This window comes from Gymnoscopelus microlampas, assembly GCF_963454915.1.
Source record: "Gymnoscopelus microlampas genome assembly, chromosome: 12".
NCBI lineage: Eukaryota > Metazoa > Chordata > Actinopteri > Myctophiformes > Myctophidae > Gymnoscopelus > Gymnoscopelus microlampas.
The window spans coordinates 13,816,915-13,832,345 of NC_139949.1; the positions used below are offsets into that span (position 1 = coordinate 13,816,915).

At 44.1% G+C, this 15,431-nt stretch overlaps 1 protein-coding gene across 1 annotated transcript; it reads right to left on the bottom strand.

Annotated features, from left to right (window-relative positions):
• Positions 1-12,054: 12,054 nt before the first annotated feature.
• On the bottom strand, positions 12,055-14,075 carry flrt1a (fibronectin leucine rich transmembrane protein 1a; the record flags this gene model as incomplete). Its single annotated transcript, XM_084074627.1, has 1 exon — positions 12,055-14,075. Exon 1 carries the CDS (start codon positions 14,035-14,037, stop codon positions 12,055-12,057), a length of 1,983 nt encoding a protein of 660 aa, XP_083930753.1. The 5' UTR covers positions 14,038-14,075.
• Positions 14,076-15,431: the final 1,356 nt, after the last annotated feature.

The following is a 15,431-nucleotide window of genomic DNA, read 5'->3' on the forward strand; positions in this document are numbered from 1 at the left end:
GTGTGTGTGTGTGTGTGTGTGGAGGGGGGGTAAATTGTGGTGTAACATTAACAAGGTCTGAAGCATTGAATCAAATGATGCCATTTTTTATTATGCAGTGTTCACCAATGACAAAGAAGACATAAATAAAAATGGAGTGGGTAATGTGGATAGTATCCATAGTGGTCCTGCACAAATATTGCACGGGCTACTCTTCCGTCTTAACTCTTGGGTATTGCAAAGCAGAATAAAATAAGTGTATTTCTTTTAACAAAATGTCTCTCAGCCAACTATTCAGGAACCCATTCTTTGTAACCTTTGTAAAAAAGGAAAAAAGAAAAGAAAAGAGAAGAAGAAGAAAGAAAGAAAGGAAAAAAAGCTTGGCTGGCGTGCAGTAAATAGCAGGTATTCAACGATAGCTACATCTGTGGCAGCTGGCTGTCAGCCATAAGGTAAACCTGAAGACAAATGGTACAGGAGCTGGGGGAGATCAGTCCTTGAGCCGAGGACAGTGCAACTGAAGCAGAAACCAGAATGGTTGTTAGGTAGTGGGCTGATGGGAGTCGGGCAGAGGGGACATTGATTGATTGATTCTGGCAGTATTGAGCAGCCAACAGCTCCTGTCTGTGAGAGAAAGTGTTGAGATTTAGGTACTGGCTTGTCTAATGAATGTGTTTGCGAAGTTAAAGAGGGCCGGTGCTAAATCAGAGAGGAGTGCCGAAAATCAAGATGGACCCCAGAAAAAAAAAACGCAGACAAGTTGCATGTGCACGTGTCTGCATGCATGATGGCCCTGTGTGTGTGTGTGTGTGTACGTGCACGTGTGTTCAGACAAAGAAAATCGTGTGGCCATTTAACTCTGATGGGTATACTGTACAGAGTACTGCTACACTGGCGGTCACAAACATACAAATGCTTCCTTGCAGCATAGCTTGTGGAGGTCATTAAAATCACATGAAGCCTGATGGTTACAGTGGAGTTTTTTTCTTCTTTTATCCCTCATTACATTTACTGTATGCGTCCTCTGTGTATTGCAACACATTTTATGGTGAAAATGACTTTGTTGAATATGCTTTGTAAATACATTTGACTCGACTGTGTGTGTGTAATGACAGTTTACTTTACAATTTAATTATAACCATTGACATTTAACTTCATGCTCATCAACAATTGAAACTCATATTAACCTTTTGCAATGTGAAAGTACAATACATTTATCAGCTCACCATAACTGTCTGGCACGTGGAATGACCAATCAGATTTCAGGGGTGGAAATAATATGATAAGGAGGGGCCATCCTCCCGGCTTTCCACTGGAGCCCAATAAATTCCGAAATTTGACATAAATCACTATTCTGCCAGCATTTAACTGCTCTTCGTCCACATCCATGTTTTTAATTGCAAATCTGAAACTCAACCAAAATTCAATTGACTATCATAATCACATCATATGATTTGGAATGTAATTACAACGTGGATTCTGTTGCTTTTCTAAGACAGAGGCTCAGAGGCAAATCTGTTGGGCTTAACTCAGAATGAAATTGGATTGGCTGATTGATTTATGTATGTCAAATGAAGGGCAAATAGATGGACGAAAAAAGAAACCACAGCTAGGGAGGCTGTGTGAGTGTGTGTGTGTGTGTGTGTGTGTGTGTGTGTGTGTGTGTGTGTGTGTGTGTGTGTGTGTGTGTGTGTGTGTGTGTGTGTGTGTGTGTGTGTGTGTGTGTGTGTGTGTGTGTGTGTGTGGGCTGATGGGGGTGTCACAGATACATGGATGAGGCATGGCGCTTGATGGTGGATGCAGAGTATTGGATCAGACAGAGACAAATGGAGTGTAAGAGACGGAGGGAAAGAAAATTCAGACATATGCCTGCTGACCTCACCCCTTTTCTCTACTAATCAATACGGGGAAATGCATGGGCGTGCGTTTATAGAGGTCTGTGTGTGTGTCCGTTTGCCCATATGGTTCTGTGTAGGTCTCTCTGTGCGTGTGCGTGTGTGTGCGTGTGTGTTGCCCCCCAACATAGATCGGAAGTGCGGTGACAATCTTTCACCCCCCGCCTGACTCCTCTTGACTCCTCCATCCTTTCCCTATGCTTCAATTTAATAAGGCACTCCATATTCCTGTGAAAGAGCCAGTAGCCTGGAGCAGTCAAGACTGTCCTCTCCACTGTTAGGAGCAGAGGAAATGGGGAAATAAAACGTCACTCCTCCACAAATGACTGTGTGCTTCCCCGAAGGCTTGCATAAGCCTCTATGTATTTGTTCAGATTGTTTTCCATATGCTTTCTTTTATGTCAAAAAAATGAAGATAACAGAGACAGAGGTCAGTTGTTTGAAATGCATGTATTGTGTACAATATTTCAGATCAAACACTTCACCTTGCTATTGCATGTCTCAAACACACAACCCACCGCTCTTGCACTCTCGCGTGCACGAAGTTGGATAGGTAGGGTGTAGATAATTCTTCATCTCATGATATCATGGCTTCGGGGATTTAGCACTCCACTTGGCACTTTGCCAACAACAGCCATATCCATGATATAACCACGATATATCACATGGATTACTGCTTAAATAATTGTCTTATAGAATCAAACACATGTTGCTGGTGAAATAAATTGTAACGTGTTAAACAAATCAAATATTGTTATTGTTACACTGCTCTGGGCACTGGTTCTGCTGCTCATTCCAGTTATACTTCTCGTTAAAGGTTGTATGTGTAGTTCTAGTTCTAAATCCGTTCTGCTCCCCGGTTTTCTCCATGCAGTCATAGCTGACAGACAGACTAGATGCTTTACTGACTGTGACCGGCGCACCTCCTGCCTTGATGTGTCCAGCATCTGAGGTGGGCCATCTGTGGTTTGGCCCCTATCCGAACTGAGCCCGTCCCTTTTGGCTCCAAGAGGCCATAATCTCAAACCTGCCTGGGTTCAAATCCGTGTCATGCACCCAGCATCACAGCAACGCATTATGTGCAATCAGCCGCTTTATTCGGGGAAGCAAGCGTGGCAAATATCTATCCAGTGTGAACTCATGGCCGACCCCGTATGCTTTGGTCAAGCTTCATTAAGGGGATACAACACATCCACCAGCTTCTTCCCTTTTTTGTAAGATTAATTTCTGATGTGTTTTTAGATTACACAGTGGAGAAACACAGGACGATAGCTGTAGTGGAGATGGGGGTGATATGTACAGTGCAGTATCTGACACAATTCTTGAGTTGGCCTCGATTCCAGGAAGTCGCAATCACGTGGCCAGTGGCGGCTCATTAATAGGTTGAGCCTCATGTGTGTGGCCCCCCTTTCCAAAAAGCTGCTTCTCCCTTGTTCTGTCCATAGCTCCAAGTCGGGCAATTGCGCGAACTGCTTTGCAACTCTTTTGTGCTGCCCTCATTGCTCGACAGCTCTGTCTCACGCAGGGCTCACGGGTACCATGTGGACTGATTGCCATGCCTGCCATCTCGCTAGGCTGTAGCATGCATTTTTAACCAGGTGGTAATGATTGTGTATCGATTTTGTATGGCTGCATTTTTTTTCCATGACAATACCTAACATTAAAATGTATTGAGGTAGAGGCTACTGAGTTTATTGGCGCCATTGTGATTCTGCCAGCTCTGTAAACCAGGTTTGTGAATGCATCTATCAGTGTTTGGAAATGACTCAGTATTTGCCCATGAGGCCACTGGAAATCAATACTTCTACAAGAAACCAGGGTGCTGTTAAGCTCGTACCTTTTACAGGCTTTATCTGTGAAGGGCCACAAGAAAACATACGGAAAAAACATTGTTCACGTGTATGTTTCAAAATATACAAAGACAATCCCAACATGCTATCCTACATTGAAATATAGTACTACTACTACTACTACCACTACTGCTACAGCATCTATCCCTCTATGATGACATATTCATTTTAGTTAATTAAATTATATCTATCCATCTATCTGTCTAACTGTGTGTCCTTCTGTATGTCTACTACTACGCACACGCACGTACGCACGCACGCACGCACGCACGCACGCACGCACGCACGCACGCACGCACGCACGCACGCACGCACACACACACACACACACACACACACACACACACACACACACACACACACGCTCACACAAACTATCCTCTTGACTATAAAGAGGAACATTCTTTCTTTTTGTTTGACTTTTCTACAAAGAAGTGTTTTTCAGTACAACACAGAGCTCAATGAAGATAGCAGTGATTTGACAGCAGTAATCTACAAAAAAGGGCAAATGGAAAATATGGAGCAGCATACAAAAGAGAAGAGATAATGCCGGCCCGCCAACAGTCAAGTACCTTGTTCTGATGTTTTTAAAACAAAAAGCCCGTTTGAAAAGTCGACTGAAAGCTGAAACCGACCCAGCAAGCATCCCAATCTGTCACATCTATCTATGAGTCCTGCATGTGTGGTGTGTGTTGATGTTAATGATGATGTAGTGGTCCTAATGTTGAGCACCATTTCCTTCAGAAACCATTTCAAAGAGGTGAAAGAGACAGCGTCGTCGGTCCATTTTGTGCTCTCCGGTATTGTGCTCCTATAGGGGACTTTAGCGTTTTGCAAGTTTTTTAGGACCCTGGATGGAAACACATTCTAGATATGTTATCTCAAACTTACATAGTGTCCAAAATATAGGCTACTATACGGTAGCCTCTTTTTCATATTTTTTAAAGGCGTTTATTTTAAGAGGTTTAAAAGGCAACGCCAGTGGACATCAAGCATGAAGACATAAAGATATGATTTATACTCCCTGTCACCACACTGAAAATAGGCAATCTAGTGATCTTGCAGATCGACCACAGTACTTTCAGCATGGGACACCGTCATACATAGGGCATTGTAGTACTGTAACTGTATAAATCAGTCGTCACCGTGATGGAGCTACTGTTTTAGTAGCCGACATACAACCTGACACTGGTAGGCCAACACACACAAAATCAATGTAGCCTACACATGTGCAGTGTGTGTAGACACTCCACTCGCATGCACGGCCATGTCGACTGCATGACTGTGCATGCGCACACACACACGCGCGCGCACACGCACACACACACACACACACACACACACACACACACACACACACACTAGTGTTGCCACCCTTCCACGATTCACATGGGCAGTCCAGGAATTGTGTTGTCTGTCCAAGAAGAAATACTGACACAACATCTCCAGGAATCTGAGTAGTTTTGCAATTTGCATAGATTAGTATTGCTTTATAAAACGTGTTCATTCCTAAATGTCATTTGACCCAATCAAATATTTTGGATAAAGAACATAATGATTGGTTTAGAATGCATTCCAAACTCAATGTGAATGCAATGTTTTATTGAATACGTGTGTGTGTGATTTGAAGCAACATTAGAAGCAAATTAAACAAATCAAATGATGGTTGGCAAAACGGACAAGGAAGATGATGAGCAAATGAAAAGTCCCCATCCTCCTGTAAACAGGAGCTGCATGTAAGCTGGTTGAAACCATCTCCAAACCATCAGTATTCAGCAGTGTGTTCACTTTGTCTCTCTGCAATTATTGTAAAATATGAAGCCAGAGTGGAGTAATATGTGTTCCTGATGAACCAAGTGTTGACAACATTAATATTGTAACGTCAGAGACATTTTGACTGTTGTGTTGCAGATGTCAGTGTGTAATGACAGTGATATAAGAAATTACTTCTTGAGAAGACAGTTTGGTTTGTTGCACCTTGTCAAAACTGATTAAACTTACACTTGACCTGAACATCACTTTGTTTCAAGTGGTAATGCCACAGCCAGAGTCTGATCATTTTCAGCCGAGGTTATGCTGCCTGTTATGGAAATATGTCATCATCAAATTTTGCCTATACAGAGATAAAGGTATATTTTTTCTTGTATGATTACCACTATGCATATGTAGCCACCCAGGGGGTAATTCACAAAGCTTAACTTCTGCTGCACTATGTAATACCCGGAGGTCCCTCAAACATTGAACATGTACTAAAGAAAAATAGCTGTTCCATATTACATCTATATCTGGCTTCCCAGCATTGTATGCGCCCTGGATTTTTCTTCTCCAAGTCCATTGAAATATTGTATCAGATCTCTAAAGAATAAACCAAGTTGCTTAACTGCTCTCAAATGGGGGATACACAGATAAACAGCATGATTCACTGAGGCTTAAATTTGTTTGAGGTTTGTTTTTCATTCAGAGTGCTCAGATCATGCTGATCAAAGCGTCTAGACTCTATGCACAGTTTCATCATTCTATTGTTTTCACAATATGTGTGGAACCATTGTCAACATCCTGTCAGCCATTTACACCAAATGGTTGAATTTGTTTTAGAAAAATACTAGGCTAATAATAATAATAAGAGTAATAATAATAACAATAATAATAATAATAATAATTATTATTATTATTATCATTAATATTATTATTATTAACATATGGACATTATGGTGAATATTAATTTTACTTATCCAGTGGTAAAGCGTAGGGTGGGCATTGATGTTAAGTTTAGACAGTAGGATTGGTGTTTATTTAATTGATTCACTTGGGTTAAGTTTAGGCACAATTTTTATGGTTAAGTCAGTCAGACGTTGGTTTGTTGTGGTTAGGGTTAGAGTGAGGATAGATGAAGGTTATTGCCAACGAGATGTCCTTTGAGAGACGATGTCCTTTGTTACAGTAGTTATCCAACTAACAGCAGTGCATCACATACAGTAATGTGTGTTTCCCAGTGCAGCAGTTACAAACAGGAAGTTCCCCCAAGGTTGGAACATTCTATAAACATAGCAATGCTATTGTTTATCGAATAAGACTCTCTATACATTTTAGGTTATTATATTATTATTTTTTGTTACTTGTTTGCTGCATTAAAAAAGGCCCCAAACCATCTGACTACATAAATAGTCTCTGAAATAATTTGACTTCAAAGGGTAAAAATGGACTAACTATATGCTATGCCAGTGTTTATACATGTAAATATATAAATCTTTGCATGTACTGATACAAGGACATTTTAACTATTGTAATGACCTGTCTGTTTGTTGTTGGACATCAAGTTCAGGCACAAAAGCAAGATGGCAAACTAAGACATACTATTTGTGGTGTTCCAGTGCCTTCTGCACTTGTTATCCACACAATAAAATCAGTTAATTTGTGTTAAGATTTTACCAAAAGGGAAATGAGACCCAACTGAATGTTTTACTTCGGCTACTCTCCCCTCTGCTCATACCCATTTGAGCTGGGATTATCAAGATGCATTGCATACTTAACTTAGACATCAAATTCCTTACTTCTTCCAACACATAGAAGGGTGCATCGGCAGAAATGTCTACTCTGGTAGGCGACGGTGTCGTAGGTTGAAAATTGTAGATCTACACGCTCACAACACGTGACAGTAAGGAGAGGTTCTGGCTTGTTATTTAATACTTTTGTTACAATATGTGAACATTTTGAGGAGCCTCATCATTGAGTGTACAAACCTACTTGACCAAATAATTTTTTAGCTTACAGCTGTGTACTTAATATAGATCATCAATGCAGGCTCAAGACTCACCTTTTTAATATCACCCAATATTTGGGTGCCTACTGTGTTGTGTCTGGCCCTCGGCCCTCGCCTTCAGACCACAAGATCATGGGTTGAATCCCGGGCACCGCCAACTCAGCGCATGAGTAGCACGGTTTGGGTGAGGTAAGTCGTGCGGTAAGTGCTGAGGATAGGTGTGGCGCTCCACCTCAGCGATCCATCTCCCAGGGGTCTAGCGTATTGTAACGGGGACAGACTCCCCGCGTGTTACTCGGCTGATACCGTCAATAAGCCACCTCCCAACCTACTTACTTACTGTAGTTCTACAGTATCTCCTTTTGACTTACTTAAACAATCAACGTATTGTAGTCTACACGTTAAATGTTAAATGTTGAAGGTTTTTACTATTGGCTCTTGGTATTTGTAAAACCTACTCTGATTAAATGTTAAACACACTTTATTTAGCCTTTGTATGTGAAGCACACTGCACCTTGTTTTACTTTATGACATTTTCTATTATAAAGTCTATCCTCCGGTGGATATGTCTTTTCTCACCTGTACTGATGATGGTGATACTCAGTCCAGACTGAGCTCACCCTAGTATGGATTATCTGCTAAACCCACCCTGCGGGGGGCCTCCAACAAAGCTGCAGCCATCTCAATCAGTCCAGTCCAACAGCCAGTAATTCCAGTGTCCATGATCCATGAGGTGTCTCTGCTGGCGCACACACACACACACACACACACACGCCCACGCCCACGCCCAACACACGCACACGCACACACACACACACACACACACACACACACACACACACACACACACACACACACACACACACAGACACACACACACACACACACACACACACACACACTGCAGTGGCAGACAGTATGGCACCTTGCATCCCTGAGGGATTAGCCATTGAAACGCAGGTAAATGGTCTCGACATTGAAGTGCACTTTCAATTTAAACTTGAATAGCTGTTAACATGACTTTTACCTTCAAGGGATTCAGTTGACGTTTTGTGACAAGTGATTAAGCAGAAGTTCTTGTGCCTTGCTCAAGGACATATTGGCTGTTGGTAGACAATCACTGGCTACTGCAGAGACCCAGCCTGCGACCAATGGTGGACAGTAACAAAGTACTTTTACTTGAGTACCTACTGTTACTGTATAAGTAAAACAATTTGAGCATCTGCACTTTACTTGTATTTTTGGATACTAATGACTTTTGACTCCACAACATTTCTAGGAAGGGAATTAACCACTTTCTATTTCAAATATAGTGAAAATAGCAGATCTACAAGCTCACAACGTGTCGCTATGTGACATGTTGTGAGCTTGTAGAACTGTTATTTTCACTATTATTTCTTTTTTTTATGTCTGGAAAATCTTTTTTCACTACAGCAAATAATTGATATTAAAATAATACTTTGTAATTTGTACTTTTAAAGCACATACTTTTGAACACTTGAGTATTTCTAAAAGCAAGTACTCCAGTACTTTAACTCACTCAAGAACAAATTTGACAGAGCAACTTTCTCTTGTAGTTGAGTAATATTTGACCAGGAATATCTGATACTTTGACTCAAATACAGGGGTTGAGTACTTTGTCCACTACTGCCTGGGACCTCGTCTCTCTGACCAACCCGAGCCCACACGTCAGCGCTGTCATCATCTCACACGAGAATAATTAGATTTTGGTCATGCACAAATTATGCCTCCCTATTATTATACAAGCAGCCTAAAACCAGTATAGAGGAGTTTGTGATGGCAGCGCTAATGTCGTTATGAACTTGCACCTGTGCCCCTGAGGGAAGGTGCAAGTTGTTTCTGAGAGCCGTTTTTAGGAAAAGCGTGTCGAAATAACGTGTTGTGGTAATAAAAAAAGATTATAAAATTTTTATTGATCCCCTCGGAAGATGAGTTTATAAAGCAAATTACACACATATCACAAATGAATGTCAGCTTTTAAGCAAAGAAACGGCACCATCATTTCCTCTAACTTCACCAGGAAAGAAATAAAGTCATAAAAAAGATAAAATGAAATAAATTAAAATAATAATCATAACAATGACAGAAAATGGTGCACTGGCTGGAGCCACAATTCTCTTTCTACAAACAACGAAGAGGTAATTGTTTTGAATAGAGCAACTATAAAATATCTATTATACCAACATTCCAGATAAATGAAATTTGATTTGTTTTAGACAGTTTTTGGATGCAAAATAAAAAATATACACCCCTGGGACACATTGCTTGAAAGCACTGTGAAATCCTATGAGGAACCACACTCAAGGAAGCACGATGGGTTTCCCCCCGCAAAGAATACAGTGATGGGAGGGTATTAACCCTTTAAGACCTGAGGCGATTCTTAAAAATGTTTTCTAAATCCCTAAAACATTTTTTTGAAAAAAATCTTGAAAAAAAAAAAATCACGATTTTTCAAAAATAGCAGATCTACAAGCTCGTAGCGCGGCACTCGGTGCCGCGCTATGAGCTTGTAGATCTGCTATTTTTCAATAGCCAAATAAATCTTAAAGTGACACAGATGCGTTCCAGGTCTTAATGGATTAAAACAGCACAGAGAAACCGGTTATGATAAATGGTTTTATGCATGGGTAAACTCACTCATCATATCTGAGTAATCTCTCTCAGTGAGTCTCTGGAGATGTCTCTTGCCCTGCCATGGCTGCCTCTCTCCGTCATTGCATTTATCCCTATACCCGAGCAAGTGCTAATACATTTACATTAATAGCAGTGAAGAGTGAGTAGAGGTTGGTTTTTAACCACATGAACCCTTGTGTCCCTATCCTGCCATAATAGGCGAACATTCAGCAAAAACAGGTGAACATTTGCCAAAAATAGGCGAATAGCCTATTCGACAAAGGCTGATCTACAAGCGCACAACGTGCTGTGTTGTGTGCTTGTGAGCTTGTAGATCGGCTATTTGCCCTATTTGACGTACAAAGAAGAATGTAGGGTTTAAGTGGTTTTAACCATAGCTCAAACAAACAGGCAAAGTGCTCCTCCAAATGAGAGAGAATCTTTATGGGCACCATTGCCACACAAATGCCTACACCTCTCGCCCACTATGTACACACAGTGCTGGTCAACAGTGTTGCGGTTCTGACAGTCTCCTCTAAGTCCCTCTCACAGTTCATTCCCTTTATTCGGAGCTTCGTTTTTGTAAAGGACACCTTCCCATGGTAGACTCTGTAGAGGTCTTTATGTCCGGGCGAGGATCCTGTCAGTTCATAAATGGCATCATCAACTGAAACGTACAAACTAAACCGATGGAGATTGGCTTCTAACATCTTAATGGGAATGTCTTTGGGTGTGGGGTAATAATCAAATATTAATACTGTAACATTGTGAATTGATGGGATCCCGTTTTTACATCGAGTACACGAGAATTCACTCTGGTGCAATCGAGAGATGATGCACTTAGAACTGACCATCTGGAGATTATCTCCCCAACCCATCTTTTGCAGCCACATGTGAAAAAATCCATTATTTCCATTAAACATGGGTATTCACAATGCCAATAGAAGCGAGTTAACAACGGAAAAAGGGTGATTCTAGAAGAGGAATAAAATAAAATAAAAGTTATCACGTAAGCAAAAGTGAAACAATAAATAATAGCAGTGCAGGACTGGATTAACAAACAAACCCTGGATAAAAAATAGCAAAGAGTCTTTCAAGCACAGTCCAATGGATTATCTACAGGCCTGTGCTGCATTTCATTCAATGCGACGCTACAACATTGAACTTAGATGAGTCACCATTGGAGAAACCGTCAAGGCTGGCCATCCTTGACAAGTCCTTCCCCCTTGTGAACAACTATATAATATAATATCAAGTCTACCTTAAGACAAGTGGTTAATTGGGCCGTTTGAAACAGAGCAATTCACAGCTTTACAAAAGCCCTTTCCTTGGATAGCTGGTAGGGCACGTCAACATTGGTTGAGGCATTTGGAGGGGGGAGCTGATAGGACTACATTTATCATGGCCAGTGAGCAGGGACTGCTTCTCCGTCCATTTTAAACTTAATAATGTATTAGTGTGTCCTGTGTGTGAAAGAAGAGCTGTCACGTACAGTAAGTGACCATTATTCAGCAGTTTCTTCTTTGTTTAACTCCATGTATGTATACATTCTTTGCCTATACAGTATGTCACAGGGAAAGGACGAGGGAGAAAAAAAGTACACAGATCATTACTAAGGAGGTGAAAAAAAATCACCTGGGCCATCGGCTCCTGCTGCCTGTGTACAGCAAACTGTGTTCTGGCAATTAATCAAAATAGATTTGAGTGCAGTGAACAGCAGGTTATTTGGAATGGGAGACCAGAAGTAGAAGAAGGCACAAAGGGGTGCTTCAGAAGAGCCCATGCCAAGGAAAAATTGTGCATCTAAAACAGTTTATCAATGACAGTATGAACAGGTACTCTTTCTCCGGACTGCGCCCCCGGGCCAGTGTAATAACTGGATGGGGGGGGTCGCACTACAAATACCGAACCTATGAACCTATGAGGATCAGGTACATCATGTGTAACAGTAATCTATATCTGGGATTCCTCCTTCTCTATAGCCTCGGTTAGTGCCATAACCTGCATTAGAGACTTGGCTGCCACCTTTATACAGGCCAGTGCCGTTGGAGGGGAAAATAGTCTGAATGATGTAATCTTCACGTAGAGGTTTAGGCTGCAGCGGCGGCGGGCACGCAGCCATAGGTGTCATCTGGAGCCCGGGCCCTCGGATCTCCAGGATCGTGGTGTCCTTCTTGGTGCCCGATTCAATGTAGTCGTCGTAGGTCTTGCTTTTCCGGGCGCTGTTGCGTTTGTAGTGGTCGCGGGAGGACAAGTGTCCCGTCCTGTGGCCGTACCAGCACAAGATGGCGATTATAAAAGCCAAGGAGACGATGGCCGTGGCCCCGCCGATGATCCCCGCGAGGGGCAGCGTCGACATCTGCTGAGAATTTTGGTCCTCCGCCTGGCTTCCGTCCGCGGAGCCGAGCTCCGACGTCTCGGCTTTAGCACACACCAGAGCCTCGTCGGAGTCGGGGTCTCCAGACATGGTCCTGCCGTTGTTCCCGGAGCTCGCGGGTAGGGGCACCATGCAGATGATGTAGCTGGAGTGAGGGTGCAGGGAGGTGAGCAGGTACTCTCGGCGGTCGCCTCTTACCAGCGTTTCCGTGATGGAGCCCATGGCGTTGCTGGTGCCCAGTCGGAGCCAACTGAGCCTGAAAGAGGAGGTGGGCTGCGCGACGCTCCAGGTAATCCGAATGCTGTCGTGCGAGAGCGGCTTCACGTTGATCGCCATGTTCTTCCCCACGCCACTGCTCCCCAAGGTGTAGTCCAGGCCGGAGTCGGGGATCCCGAGGCCGGGTCTCTTGGAGCGGAGGGTGAAGAGCGAGCCCTGTGGAGGGGAGAGGGTAGTCGAGCTGTCCGCCGCCCCAGCGCCTCCGCCCACTCGGTCTCTGTTCCCCGCTGTCCGTACCACCTCGCACTCCTCCATCTGGCTCACCAGGTCTTTCAGAGCCATGTCTCGTACCTTCTCAGGCCCGTGGCAGGTGAGCCCCCGGACGGTGATGGCGCTGCCCCGAGCGTGCAGCCAGTCGTAGAGCCAGCGCAGATTGCAGCCGCAGTGCCAGGGGTTGCCCCGCACCAACAGCTGCCCGAGATTGTCCAGGTCTCGGAACAGCCCGCGGGGCAGGGTGGTGAGGTTGTTGCCCGACAGGTCCAGCCGCTGCAGCCTGCGCATGCCGTCCAGCGACCCGCGGGGCATGTGGGTGAGGTCGTTGTCCTGCAAGGACAGACGCTGCAGGTGGGCAGTGGGGAGGTTTACGGGCGGAGTCTGGAGCGAATTCCGCACGAGGGACAGCTCGGTCAGGTTGGAGAGGCGGGAGAACGTGTCGTCGGCGATGCGCTGGTTGGCCAGGAGGTTCCCGTCCAGGACGAGACTCCGGAGCGAGGAGAGGCCGCGGAAGGCGTGGGTCGGGATGGTGGAGATGCGATTGTCGTCGAGGCGGAGCTCCTCCAGCGAGGCGGGGAGCCCCGAGGGGATGCTGGACAGGTGGTTGCGCGAGAGGAAGAGCAGGCGGAGGCGCGGGTTGTCCACGAACGCGTGGTCCTCGATGCTGACGGTGGAAATAGAGTTGTCGTCCAGGTGGAGTTTCTCCAGCAGCGGCATTCGGGCCAGCGCGGTGCGGGGAATGGTGCGGATGTTGTTGTCCTGCAAATGCAGCTCTCTGAGCGAGGGCGGAAGGTGTCTGGGGAACTCGTCCAGCTCGTTGTCGTAGAGGTAGACCACGTGGACGGCAAGGTGGTGCTCCAAGGAGGTGGGCAGGCCCGGGTTGTTTATGTGGTTGTTTTGCAGGTAGAGGACCGAGGCAGAGGGCGGAAGGGGCGGGATGGAGCTCAGGCCACGGTCGTTACAGTAGATGAAGTCCTCGTCACACCGGCACACCGAGGGACAGACGACATCCCCGATGTGTCCTTGCAGCGTGGCCGTGGCGAACAGCAGCATGTGGGCCCACAGTGTCAATCGAAAGGAAAACAGGCCGAGCCAAGACCACCGTTCAACCACAACCACAGGTGCCATGATGCTGATGAAGAATAACTACTGTTCCTTCTTTTACGGGTCCCCTTCAAACCTTTAGATCAGAACGAGGAGCTGAAATCCTGGCACCTCCACCCTGAGAAGAAAAGAAAAGAAAGAGGTGTAAAAGTTAGATTTTTCAGCACAAGTACACAGTCAAAATAGATCGGGTCATTATTCCATCTTAAAATAAGGTTTTGCTCGAGTGCAGTTTCTCAATTTAACTTCAGCAGTTTCCAGAGAGAGGAGGAAAAGTGTTATTTTGGGGCTTGGAGATTAGATGTTTCGAGAAAAGCTGACAACCCTGAACCTTCACACCCCACTTTCAAGTAGAGGGACTACAGGGACATGAGCCTCGTGTGCTGCGATGTCTTTTTTTAATTTTGCATTAATGCTTCTTTCATCCTCGTTACAACCTCTGCGGACTAGCAATCAAAGTTAAAAAGCTTCCCGTGCTATTTATTGTCATCTCAAATTTGTTTTACTTTTATGAATAATGGCAGTTAGGTTTCAATGCCTCAACTGAATAAAACATGATGCAGATCAACCTTATCTATCAGTGCAGAGGCTCGGGGTATTTTGAAAGCCACTTTGTTATCTCGCGGATACAAATTCATAAATGTTTCACCTCTGCTTTTTAATCATCAATCATTTGTAGTTTTTATCTCTTTGCACAGCCACTAAAACTAAAGCAAACAAGCACGTAATTCATGGTAAGCTGTGACCACCTTTACGTTTGCGCTTGAACATTTAGGCCTACATACAATATTTACAGAATGTGTAAAGAACAGAATGTGTGTGCGTGCGTGCGTGCGTGCGCGCGCGCGCGCACACACACACACACACACACACACACACACACACACACACACACACACACACACACACACACAGAGAGAGAATATCCTGTGAAGAGCAGGTTGTTCCAGACATCTTGTCTAGGTTAACAACCATCCCTCCTCCAGGATCTTGCATTAAAAAATACATTATCTCTTCATCAGACTTCCAACCTCAGCCTCTTTATATCTTAATATAACCCCAGGATTAATTTAACCTTTCAGCATGCTGGTGGAGATAATGTGAATGTCACTCTTATTATCACCATTAATCAGCTTGTCACGCATTATTGTTTCGCAGACTCAACTCATTTGCCTCGTCTTAACCTCTCCTTGTCTGTTACAGATGTGTGTCGATGACCATTTCACGGCCAGCACGGAGGCCTCATTTATAAAAGGGTCCTTTATATGCTATGCCTGCAATCGAATTGAAGCAAATACATGAGTTTAACGGCATTACCCCTGGGATCCCTATTTGGGGCAAAT